Consider the following 13,676-nt stretch of genomic DNA (forward strand, 5'->3'; position numbering starts at 1 on the left):
ACATTCCGTGATGATTCCTATCATTATTTATGATGCTTTCTTTATATTGTTAAAATCCGGTTGGCTCTTAATAACCATCTCTTTTGGTTCTCCTATTTTTTGTGAAAATTTCGAAATGTGCGTTCACTATGTATTTTATGAGCATGTCATACATTAAATTCCATGGTTTACTACATTACCATAAGGATTGCAGAGCATGCGAAGGCGGACTCACCGATGGGAATACATGCAATTGAATATACCGGTGATAAAACTGCTTTCCAGTGGAAGATATTAGACCAGTGCGGTAACCAATCTTTTAATGACACTAGAGGCGCTCTATATAAGAACACTGAAACCAGCCATCAACACGCGCGACGAATAGCGAGTACAAGAGTTGACACTGAAAGCTTAGTTTGGAGATGAAACTCCAACTTCAAAGAAAGACACGTCATGAAACGAAAATTTCAATTTTTCTATTCAACAAAAACAAAGTAAGTTAAAGGTAATTTATGTAGATTTTTTAATAAAAATACGTGTATATGCATCTGCTACATCAAATCGAAAATGTATATTTACTCAGATGAAAAAATTTTGAAGATACGAGTGTAGATATGCAAAAATTTGCTTTAAATTTCCTTGAATGAGGTATTTTAGTGATTTGCATTTTATTTTCTGGCTTTTTTAATTTAGCATTTTGCATTGTTAATAACCTGATGATGAACTCAGAGTTCAAAAACGTTCGTAAGAAAGTTTTAAATTAACAATCTTTTTTAAATGCTGATCCAGAAAGTTGATATCTTTTGGTAAGTTGTTCACAATTCATTGTGTTCTAAAAAAGAATTTGGCGTGAGACTTCTGATACTTTGGGGTTCTTAGTACAACAAGTTACGTTGCTTTTCCAAATCACAGAATTCTAGAACGAACGATAGTCACTGTCGTATGCCTCATTGCAAATTTTTAATAATTGCAACAGATGCGATAGCTAGAAAAACATGGGTACAGGTAGTAAATTAGCTACTTTCAACATGGTCATGTAATCGGTATTTCTGTAAATAAATATCCATTTGGTAACACGTTTTTGAATAGCTTCCACTAGTCGGCAGTCGATGCGGTATAGAAACCATCACATGCTTCCAAATGTGACAATGGGCAATATCAATATGTTGGCAGGAAGGGAGTTTGCTCCATATCTGTGACTATTTTGTTAAAATTATCTGAACCAAAACTTCAATACTATTTTTAACTATATGTCGTAGTTTGATTGTGCCTTTGACCCCAATGTGTAATGAACAGTTGAAAACTTTTGTAAAAGCAGTTGCGTTTGTTGAAAGCACGTTGCAAATTCGGTGGAATGTGACATCAAGAACGTCCTTGCTACTGGTTGGGAAGGCAATCGATTGACGGAAGAGTCTGTTTCTGAGGAGTTCAAGTACTGTTCTAGTTCGTCCCATTCAAACTGGGGAAGTTCAAGTCTCCACAGACGAAGGCTATGCAGTCTTTTGGGTTGCAAGATAAACTTTTCTCAAGGCTTTTGGTTGGAAATCGATAGAGGCTGGTCTTTGGGGGGTTGTAGAAGGAACAGAAAAACACTATGCTCTTGTTTACTTGAATTTGCAGATAACACAACTGTCGACCTCATCCATTACCAATCGCCGACAGTTGAGGACACTTTGTATGGCAGTGATAGTGCCGCCGTATGAATTTTTGTTTTCAGTGGATTTTTCCATCTGAGCAAAAGAGTAAGTAGTCATTCAACAGTAATTTGGAATTAGTTATTTTGTTATTGCGCCGTATTACACAGATACAGTTAACAGACTGCCGGCTGGCATAGGCTGATGGCATTTGGTAGAAGGAAGCGCTGTTCGTATTTCACCAGGATTCGTGCGTTGATCTGCAAAACATTCAATTCGTGTAGTCATGAACTTGCTTCAGGATCTACAGAGTTGAACGTCTCAAGATCCACCATCACGTTTTTGTTAAAGTACTCAAAGCTTTTCATCTTCACTTTTTTCCGAGGTAGGCCGTCATTCAATAGCTCTCTACAGCGTTTAAGGAAGAGACTATCTTTAAGTGCTTCATCTTTAGTTAATTTGTACGTGAGGTTAAACTTTATCGTCCACGAGTTTGTCTCGATTTTCAAAGATTTGCTAGGTCCATTCTGGCTTCGTGTTCTCTTGATATGGTAACGAGAATTGTTCTAGGTTTCGCACGTTGCTTGCTATATTTCCCGGGTCTCTTCGTTTCCATTATCTGAGGCTGACGCCAATAGTCTTGAGAACATCGTTGATTTTTTAGATTCTCACCACGTAATTTTTCGACATCTTCGGGGATGACTTGGATTCGGGAACTCTTCTCGATGTTGTGATGGTGACTTTTCTCCTTTTTCGGCTTGGCTGTCTCATTCTTTTTGTGATTGCTCCGAGCGACTACTTTTGCATAGGTGTCTTCAACAATCATGGAGATGGTTTTCATCGTTTCTTCAACTTTGGTTTCTTTCAACTCAGTCAATCTTGTCTTCTGCTGTTCCATTTTTGCCTCGAATGAGACTTGATCTTGTTTTTATTCCAGTTTACCACTCGTTCTGCACCGTATGATTGTCTCGCGTTCGTTTTTCTGAAGCCATTTGTTGCAAAGGCGCATAACGTTCATCCCAATTTCGGCAATGCCGTTGACAGCATCTTGAGTCAAGCCAGTGCATATTGATGTCAAGTGTATATGGCAATCGCAAGCCACACAGTGATAACTTTTTTCGCTGAGATTGATATTCTTTTTGCAGGTCTTGCAGCTGCGAGTCATCTTGATGTCCTGAAAATCTAGCTGACCCTGGAGTTAAACGGTTCAGAAAGATTTTCACGATCACAAGATTGCAGGAAGGAAAAGAATAGATTACCTAGTTAGCAGTTTGTTTCTCTCTTGAATCCATGGAGATCGTTTTTGACCCTTTTAACAAGAACAAGAAATTTAAAATCTAGTGATGGGAAAATATGGAGAGCTTGCAATCAATGTGCTATTGTAGTATCTCTCTGTTTACTCTTTGACAACAAATATCTCAAAAGGTGAATGACATTGACACCAGATTTTTTCGCTAGGTACTGGTAAATATCGGGTGCACTGTTTCTTTGCATGTAAATGATTCCAGAGTGGTTGCTGATCTTCAGTAATTCGAAATGAGAGCCTCCTTGGAGAACAGAGCACGTCTAATACGTGGGTGATGTGCAATCGAGTTGTTTATATCGTCGTGCCGGATGATAATACGCTCTTTTTGGTGGACACACCATCTAAGAAAGTTGGCAACTTTTTTCGGGGTCGGCTCTGCGGTTCAAGCTGAGACCCGGGGTTGATGACTCCTTGCCGTAATCGTCGTCTGATGTTCTCCCACTTTGCTGAAGCTCTGTGAAGAGAAGAGGCAGCAACAATAACCATTTTCAGAAGTCGGGGGGGGGGGGGGCACCACGGCTACCCCAAACATTTTTATCTATTTATTAAGATTGAGCTTCCATTTTGCAAGAATAAGCTTCAATCTAGACAAATGTGCAGTTATCAATCAGTTGCACGAGCAATGAAAGGTATACCTTTGCTGGTCGTAGTCTAAAACCTTCGAAGCAGGAAAAGGATTTAGGCTTAATTGTTAGCAACAATTTTAGTACATTGTACATGGCGCGATTGGCCTGTGACTGTAAACTCAAAAACTGTAGACATTGTCCCTAATGATTTTTAGATCATTAGATCCTTTATAATAATATTAATTCCGAAAAATTTTGAGCTTCGAGTTGTCTATAAACCGTTATACTTTATTTTGACTCATTAAATAGGTGTTCGCTTCTGGAGGTATTGACTCTTTATAATAAAAACAAATCATTAAAAATTTGTCGCTATTTTAGATATTGCAATGATACAAAAGCCTAGTGAGTTCTGTGCAGTTGTGCTGGCCGGTGGAAACGGTCACAAAATGAAAGATTTAACTGAAAGTTGTCCCAAGTTTTTGATGCCTGTTGCCAATCGGCCAATGATTTTTTACCCCATACGAGCAGCTGTTGACGCCGGCTTTGATTCTATCACTGTAATTGTGTCTGAAAAGGATTCACGAAAGCTGAAGGAAGCTCTCAAAATTTTGTTTAGTGGTACAGAAATGGCTTCAATTAAACTTTGCACCATCAACGCGGATGATGATCTCGGAACTCTTGAGGCAGTTTTGCAGAATAAGAAGGTTTTATGTCCGTCGGGATTGTGGAAGCATCTGTGCGTTTTTTCTTGTGATTCCATTACGGATTTCTCTATACAATCTCTGTGTGACTTAAACAGAATATATGAATGCCCGATAGCCACAGCTCTGAGTAAATGTCACTTAAAATGGAATGAAATAATCAAAATTGGCACCAAAGTAAAATCCAAGAAAAAGTTTTTCGATGTTATTGGTTTGGATGAATCCAGAAAACAGATTTGTTTTTATCAAACTGACGAAGAAATTCAAGATCAAATTGTTGTTGGAAACATTTCGGAATTGGGGAAAATCAAACTTCATACGCAATTGATTGATCCACATATTTATGTAATATCAAGCAGCCTCCTTCAAGAAATTTCGGAAGATGATAAGCTACGAGATAATTTGACCCGCATTAAGTCAGAAGCTATCCCTTATATAGTTAAGAAAAGCGATTATGGAGACATCTCTTTGTACTCTGACGAAGACTGTAAAAGTCGGGTAAGTTAATTCTCTGTTCATCATATTTTTTTGGCAAAAATTAATTTTTTAATTGAGTTCAAAAATGTTAGATTCTCTTTGTTCCATTTCTAGCATTTTATACCTGATGATATACGTAGCTTTAGAAAACATCTGTAAGAAAGTAGACAATTGTCATTAAAAAACCTAATGGGGCCACAGAAGTATAGCTTTACCGAAGTTTTACAATCCAAGTAATTGGCAAAAACTACTGCCAACTTTTAAGATCCCAAAACTCGCGTATTCCCATTTTATGTGAAGTTCTCTATTTCTGAAATTATAAAGAGGTTTAAAAGAACCGCGAACCACCGTTAGCTCTAATTGATGAACCAATTGATTAGCTCTAATTGATGAACCACAGATATAGATCAGCTCAAATATTGATTTTAAGGTAAGAACGGATATTCCATAAACTCTGAATCACAATGACTCCAAACAGGGGGGCATAAAAACTTTAAAAACTATTCAATCTCAAACTTTTCATTGGAATTCGTTTAAATCAGATAAACAACAAACCCCTTTTCGACTTACTGTCACATTAACGTGGATGAACTATAATGATAACTATGAATCAGAGATCCTGGATAAACTGATAGAATCAAACTTCTCGAACATATCAAATCAAACGCTAGATGTCCTCACAAATAATCCACATCCAGTGATAGAATGCTATCAACACCAAAACCTTCAAGGAGCTTCGAGGTAAACAAGAAGCAGTGTTCAGATCACCTACCAATTCTGACTTCTGTTGTGTTTCTCGGTACAGTTGTCAAAAACTCAAACATGTGCCGTAAATTTGTTCAAAAGAGCTGACTGGATAAAACTGAATCAAGCCATTGAGAAAAACACATTCAAACCCTTCTGTTTTAGTAATGTTGACGCATTATTAAACCAATGGTACACATGGATTAGACACCATATCAACAATCACATTCCTAAAGTAACGAAACATCGAGCAACATTGCGTCCTTGGGCCAGTAAGTAGTAAGCAGTTGAACCCCAAAAAGAAAGCTTGGAAAAATTTGAATCTTAGTAGGTAGACTCCCAAAACTAAAGCTGGAGAAGCAGATTTTGATACAACTGGACATCGATCTAAATATATTCGAAGACAAAATTTTCACAAGCAGGTGTTTTAGCAGTATACAAAAACACCTGAAATGTATCCGAAAGCCCTCTGTTTTGCCAGCAACAATCAAATTTGGTAATGAAAAAGCCAGTAGTGACAGCGAAAAAGCCACCATTTTCAGTTTGTTCTTCAAAAGTATACAACTGTAAAGAACCTCCGCTACTGATTTACACAAAAAGCATACTTAACTTTATAAAACTTCGCGCCTGGAATTTGAAGAGCAAAACTTAGACCTAAACAAATCAACAGGCCCCGATAACCTAGGAAATATTATCCTCAGAAATTGCGCTAATACTCTGAGTAAATCTCTCGTATTACTGTTCCAAACAATCCTAAATAAAGGAATTTTCCCGGAACTCTGGAAACTAAGTCAAATCACGCCAGTATATAAAGAGGGAAGTAAAGCCGATGTCAACTATTAGAGACCCATAAGTCTTTTATGCTGCGTCTCAAAGCTGTTGGAAAGAATAATTTTCAACCGAATAAACTCATATTGCAAAAACAATCTCTTTGAAAACCAAAAACCAATTTGGATTTAGACAGAGGTGGTCTGCTACAACTCAACTACTACTTTTTCTAAACTCTTTGTACGCCAAACTTGACAATGTGAAAACGAAAGAGTTGTCAGTCCTCTACTTAGACTTTGCAAAGCCCTTCGACAAAGTCTCCCACAACAAGCTAATTGAAAAACTGCATTTATTTGAATTTGGAGGAAATCTTTTAAAGCTGATTGAAAGCTACCTTAATAGAAGGAAACAATGGGTCAAGATTCATAATGCTTTGTCCGAAAAATTAGAAATCACTAGTGGTGTTCCTCAAGGGTCAATCTTAGGTCCTCTGCTCTTCCTCATCTTCATAAATGACCTTTCATCAGAAACTCCTCTCACTGAAAATTTCGGTTTCGCAGACGACTTCAAACTGATTAGCGTAAATCAGAAAGAATTAACAAAGAGCGTGGAAGGAATCGAAAACTGGTGCGATCGAAATCACATGACACTAAATGCATCAAAATGTAAACTTCTCTCTCTCTCTCTCTCAAAAGCGAACAAAAAGCCTCAATGAGAAATCAGGAGCTAGGAGAGGTTGATAGTCAACGGAACCTTGGTTTGATTGTCTCCAAAAATCTTAATTGGAATAGCAACTGTAATCACCGGCTTTCGAAAGCAACAAAAGCATTCTACCAAATAAAACGAAGCATGACCGACAGCGCCTCATTGAAATTAAATTGAATGCCTACACTGGCTATGTCGTGCCAATAATATCATACTGTTCTCAAGCTTGGCTCCCAAACAGACAGCAGATGGAGAAAATTGAAAAGCTACAAAAAAGAGCCGCTTCATGGATACTAAGTGGAAAGAACTGCACCTACAATATAAAGCTAATAGCAGTTAAACTGTTGCCCCTAAGCCTGTATGTTGAAATGCACGATTTACTACTTTTACTATCGTTACCTGACAACAAATTCGACATCAAAGTAAACTTCGAATATCAAGACTTTGAAAAGACTAGACAAAGCGCAAGAGGGGAATTAAAAATAGCAAAAAATCGTCTAAGGAAGACCGATGAAAACTTCCTTCACACAGCCAAACTACTTTACAACATCTTTTTCCAAAAATCCTTCTTATTCAACAGAACTATCGAGCAAAAAAACTGAGTGACATCTACTGGAATTTCTTTAAAACAAAATACAACAAATGTACGTGGAGAATTTTATGTAAATGTGGGATATGCACCCAACGATCGAAAATCGATTAGAAATAGGACACGGAAACAAGGGTGCCTTGGAGCACCCCTGGGAAGACCCTAAAGCCTGAACTACTACTACTACTAAAACAGTGGTATATTAGGTACTTACTATTTGAAAAAGCCGTTCCAAGAATAACGCAACACGTCGCTGCCACCTTAGATATCTGGTATATATAGCGACTTGCTTACCAAATTGAGCAGTTAGAATCACTCAGAAGGGATACAGCTAAGGGTAACACCGCGGTCAACGTTGAAAAGGTCATATTCCTTCAAGAGAAACGGTCCGCAATAACGCTCTTCAAGACCAGGCAGAGTAGGAGGCAGAGAATTTTGGTTTCAAGCAACTCAGCAAAAGTATAAATTCAAAAGTGCATCGGTTCCCCAGTGAAAAGAAACCCATAGTCCAAGTTCCTAAAAAAACGCTTAGAAATCTCACTTATTCGATGTATATTTGGATCTATTCTGTTTTGCTTTTCTTGAAGTGTAAGTCAAAGTTTTTAAGTTTCTTTGCATGCTGAACATCCACACAAAATCCGCCATGTGAAGGGGTTGCTTAAATGATACTTGACAGTAAAAAAAGCTTCCAGAACAGATAAGATAGAAAAGTTTTAAGGTCTTTTCTTGAATTGATGTCGTTCTTGATTTGACCTTCGTTACATGGGTTGGAGAGACTGCAGGCTAGGGATCAGAAATTTGATTTGCTTTCAACTAATTAATTGCTCTTGAAGGAAGTTCATAGCAATTATTGTAAACATGTGTGTCTTTTTTATGCAAAATTTTTGCTTGACGGTTTTGACTTTTCGAGTGACTTTTACGCCCTTGACTTTTTGCGTTTCGCGTGATCTAAAATTCTCTCTCAATCACATTTTCAAGCAGCTGAACTCAATTGACGGCAATTTAATACTAAAAGTCAAATGAAAAATGCGCCGAAACTGGTGCCATTTTTCACTTTAAATCTTAATAGTGGTATATATTAACCTCTAATGTGATTATTTGAAGCCCATTATTGCAACTTCTTAGTCTCAATTAGGCCACCCCCACCCCCCAACTGAAGCAGGCTGCAATTGATTAGAGCTCCCACTAGTCGTTCGAGAGCAATTCTTCCGACGTTTAGTCGGTTATGTTTAAGGTTCTAGAGTTGTGTAGCGGGTGTTGCATCAAGTCTTGCTTATCCGCCACATCCAGTTATGGTAACGTATCACGTCCAATTTATGTCAGTTTTGTTGGAGAACAGAGAACTAAAAAGCAAAACATGTGCAGTTTGTCTCATAAAGTGACAAGGGAATCAGCCTCAGTCTCGTTTTATAATCATCCACTTTGCAGGATTCTATCGAGAGGGTGGCTTTTTCTGAACGCTTTCTCAAATTTTCAGCTCGTATTTGGAGGGTTTCCAAAGAGAGGATTGCATAGCTTATTATGCGGACAAGTAACATTTGCAAGCGTTCATTTTGGTCAAGGTTGAGTCGTGGAGTTGTTATCAAGCGAGTTTCAATTATGTTGTTTCACCGGCTTTCTGAAAACTTCGCTAAATAGTTCCTATACACAAAGCAGCGGTTAAATTGACATCAGTATGTACCGTCCCACGAATTGTCTGTTGCCGATCAGAAGTATTCGAAAAAATAACATCTGATTTATGCAAAAAGGCAGACTTCTCGTCTCACAGATTGGACTTATAGTTTACTATGTTTCTTGGACAAAATACACCACGAAAACGACTTCAATAAGGTCGACAAATTGGGCGAATGTTTTTGACTTCAAAAAAAATATTTGATAGAGTAACGCATGATATCTTGGTTTGGAAATTAGATTGGGATTTCGTGGAAAAGCGCTAGATATAACTGAAAGTGACTTAGAAAACAATCAGCAACGAATAGATATCATTAATCTGACTTAAATGTTACAAGTTGCGTCCAACGGGGCTCTGTACTGCGGGGCTGCTGTCTTTGATATCCACCAATTTCAGATAAGATCATCAACTCGTTTTGTTATGGATATGCCGATGATTTGCGAACGCTAACCATCACGAACTTGATAAAGTTTCTGCAGTGCTAGATGTGTGATGGATAGAATGAAATAGCATGAATCGAAGTTCTTTGTAGATTACAAGAGAATGTCTGTGAAATAGTACTAAATAACAACCAAGTGAAGGCAGCATCTGTCTGAAGAGATTTCAGAGTTATCATAGGTGAAAATTTTTTTGGCACGACAATGCATTGAGAAAACATTCCAAAAATCTGCAACCAATCTGCAATATTCTCCAGCTAAATTGAATGTAGCTTTCACTGTCGGTTTCTTAAAACACCTAATTTTAGCAATTTATTCTCTACAGACTTGCTTTATCTTTCCCAATCAACTGAGAACATTTTTTTAGTTTGAGTTTTTGTTAAATCAAATTTTGTTGCTTTGTTAAAAATTTTCTCAGAATTTACCATGAAAAAAATTTTTTTCTGACCCTTGTATATAGTTGTCATCTTATTTTTGCAAGAGAAGGACAATGGAGCGCCATCAGTTTTTCCATTTATCCTGTGACTGTGGAGCTATACAAACATAACCTCATCTAGAACGCAATTTCTGGCATTTTGTTTAAAAAATGTAGCATTATTACTTGTTAGGTAATGCATGTGGTATCATTCGTCTATTTTTGAGCGAGAACCAGACGAGATATCCGGGAAAGATATTCTTTGTTTCTTCACAATTTTTTTTTTAAAAACGCCCTGGCAAGAAAATTTTTAAAAGCAATTGCGGGAAGCTTTCTATTTCCTCCAGGGCCATGCAGAGCTTTTCACATGAAAACCCCAGAAAGGAAGATAATTTCTTTAAAAGTTACCTTCAACATTGTTTCATGCACTTCTACTGGCAAGTTTACATTGGGCTGCCTAAACTAGTTCTTGGCCTTTGTATATAATATTCAAATTTTGCAAAAATTTCCTCGTGAGTTTATACCTCTAGCTGATCTGAACGTATCTTAATAAGAGTGCAGCGAAAAAGGCTAGAAGAAAACGTGTGTGACTACGAAATAATGAGAAACCATAACAGAATTATCAAAAACTTGGTTCAGTTTGGACAAAATTGAACCATACGATAATAATGAATTTGCATTAATGAACATTATGTTAAAATAATGGAACAGAATTTTCGCATTCAGTCTATCACGCGCAGCGGTCATATATCTGCTGAATGGAGTTATCAAATGTGAAAAAAATTTTTTGAAGTCAATGTTGAAATTTAGCTGCTATATGACATCTTAATTTCATTTCAAGATAGAATTGACCATTTCTGAAGCGCTATCAGAAAATTGGATTGTTATTAGCTGTAATTCAACCACCTACAAAAAGTCATTTAATGAGCATAAAAGTTGCAGCAAGAGATTTTTTAAAGTGCAGCAAGAGTTTTTTGTACCAATTTTTCGAAATTTTGATATTTAGAGGACAGGTATTTAGGTTGATACGAACAATTATTTGTAGATCTTCGGACAAAGGTGTTTGTGTATGATGAACTGTCTAATTAATTTCTCTTATCGTGGGCAGATATTTTCTGCTTTTTAAAAATATGAACTGCTTTTTGAAAATATGAACTGCTTTTTAAAAATATGAACTGCTTTTAAAAATATGAACTGCTTTTTAAAAAATATGAACTGCTTTTAAAAGCTATGAGCTGCTTTTTAAAAATATGAACTGCTTTTTAAAAATATGATCTGCTTTTTAAAAATATGTACTGCTTTTTAAAAATGAACTGCGTTTGAAAAATATGAACTGCTCTTTGAAAACATGAACTGCTTTTTAAAAATATGAACTGCTTTTAAAAAAAATATGAACTGCTTTTTAAAAAAATATGAACTGCTTTTAAAAAATCTGAACTGCTTTTTAAAAATATGAACTGCTTTTTAAAAATATGAACTGCTTTTTAAAAATTTGAACTGCTTTCTAAAAATGTGAACTGCTTATGAAAAATATGAACGGCTTTTTGAAAATATGAACTGCTTTTTAAAAATGTGAACTGCTTTTTAAAAATGTGAACTGCTTTTTAAAAATATGAACTGCTTTTTAAAAATATGAACTGCTTTTTAAAAATATGATATGCTTTTTAAAAATATGAACTGCTTTTTGAAAATATGAACTGCTTTTTAACAATATAAACAGCTTTTTAAAAATATGAACTGCTTTTTAAAAATATGAACTGCTTTAAAAAAAAATATGAACTGCTTTTTAAAAAAAATATGAACTGCTTTTAAAAAATCTGAACTGCTTTTTAAAAATATGAACTGCTTTTTAAAAATTTGAACTGCTTTCTAAAAATATGAACTGCTTTTTAAAAATTTGAACTGCTTTTTGAAAATTTGAACTGCTTTTTAAAAATGTGAACTGCTTTTTAAAAATATGAACTGCATTTTAAAAATATGAACTGCTTTTTAAAAATTTGAAATGCTTTTTAAAATTATGAACTGCTTTCTAAAAATATGAACTGCTTTTTAAAAATATGAACTGCTTTTTGAAAATTTGAACTGCTTTTTAAAAATATGAACTGCTTTTTAAAAAAAAGGAACTGCTTTTTAAAAAAATATGAACTGCTTTTAAAAAATCTGAACTGCTTTTTAAAACTATGAACTGCTTTTTAAAAATTTGAATTGCTTTCTAAAAATATGAACTGCTTTTAAAAAATATGAACTGCTTTTTGAAAATATGAACTGCTTTTTAAAAATGTGAACTGCTTTTTAAAAATATGAACTACTTTTTAAAAATATGAACTGCTTTTTAAAAATATGAAATGCTTTTTAAAAATATGAACTGCTTTTTGAAAATATGAACTGCTTTTTCACAATATAAACAGCTTTTTAAAAATATGAACTGCTTTTTAAAAATATGAACTGCTTTTTAAAAATATGAACTGCTCTACTTTTTGCGTTTTCCTCAAACAACTTTGTTGATATACCAGCGTCCATAGACAGAGCTGTAATCATTTGCATTTGGCTTCTGAAAAAATTGAAAGTAGCAAAATCTTTTTCAAAGTTTAAATTGCATAAATTTAGTCCCAAAATTTTCAGTAACTCTATTTCGGAAAATTCATTGTAGTTAAATTCTAGACAAAGAGCTTTAACATAAAACAATTTGCTGTAGTGTGGATTCCCACCCCCCTTGTCCCCCCCCCCCCCCCGCAAAGAAAATGTGTTGTTGGCTAGATTTCTAATATCGCTTTGTCTACGTGAATTTCGGTAAAGTCTTTAGGCATCTTTTACTTAAAGGGTAATAAAGCCATCGGTTTCTTCAAGAGCATTTGGTATATTATGAACTGGCTGTGGGTCAAAGCGTTCCTTCTTTTTCGAAGCATTGAAAGCTTCAATAACCTGAGTTGTACATCAGAAACGTGCTTAGAGGAAATTGCGAAAATCATAAATATATCCATGGTCGCGTTTTGTGATTGCTGTTCAATCTTTAGGTTATCTTCTTGACGTTCCGAAAAAATTCAACAGAACAAAGCGCTAGTGCGCGTTAATATCAAATTAATCGGTGTAATTTTCATGTTATACAATCCACTGTTTCAGAAATTTTCCCCGTGTCGCTATTTGATGCTGGAATCAAGCGACCTCGCATGGCGTGCTGACTCTGTGAACAACTTATACGAAGCTAATCGGAAAATCTTACAGTTGATGCTAACTTCCCAAAAGAGAAAGTGCGAATCTTCACGAAACGCATTCGAATGTCCTGCTAATTCCTTCTTAGCAGGTACTAATCTAATCGGACTGAGTTCAACATTCGGTGATCAGAACAAAGGCAAAGTTAGCGAATGGTTAAAAAACAACATAGTCGGACAAGATTGTAAAATCGGAAAGTCGAAATTGACAGGTTGTGTCGTATTCAACGATGTCGTGATTGGTGACAATTGTGTGCTTGAAAACTGCGTTCTGGCGAACTCTTGTGTAATTGGAGATGGCTGCGAATTGACCAATGTGTTAGTGGCAGCATCGCAAACTGTTCAGAGTAAAAGTAAACTTAGTAATGAAACGGTGAAAAAATTGGTACAATTTCAGTGAAATGATATAAATTAACGTCTAATTTATGTATCTATGGTTTTAAATGTCAAAAATATTATCATTTATAAAATGAG

The 13,676-nt window shown here is 35.7% G+C and overlaps 3 protein-coding genes across 3 annotated transcripts in view; 2 read left to right on the top strand and 1 right to left on the bottom strand.

Annotated features, from left to right (window-relative positions):
* LOC142349400 (putative Bax inhibitor 1) overlaps nucleotides 1–13,676 on the top strand; it is a 189,157-nt gene that overhangs the window by 139,885 nt on the left and 35,596 nt on the right. The window lies entirely within an intron of this gene.
* LOC142349403 (putative SERF-like protein) overlaps nucleotides 1–13,676 on the bottom strand; it is a 241,169-nt gene that overhangs the window by 31,006 nt on the left and 196,487 nt on the right. The window lies entirely within an intron of this gene.
* Nucleotides 3,867–13,632, top strand: LOC142349399 (translation initiation factor eIF2B subunit gamma-like). Its single transcript, XM_075400930.1, has 2 exons — nucleotides 3,867–4,684; nucleotides 13,114–13,632. The coding sequence occupies exons 1-2, from the start codon at nucleotides 3,872–3,874 to the stop codon at nucleotides 13,600–13,602; spliced, it is 1,302 nt and encodes a 433-aa protein (XP_075257045.1). The 5' UTR covers nucleotides 3,867–3,871; the 3' UTR covers nucleotides 13,603–13,632.

This window comes from Convolutriloba macropyga, chromosome 11, assembly GCF_964194025.1.
Source record: "Convolutriloba macropyga chromosome 11, txConMacr16.3, whole genome shotgun sequence".
In the NCBI taxonomy this organism is placed as follows: Eukaryota; Metazoa; Xenacoelomorpha; order Acoela; family Convolutidae; genus Convolutriloba; species Convolutriloba macropyga.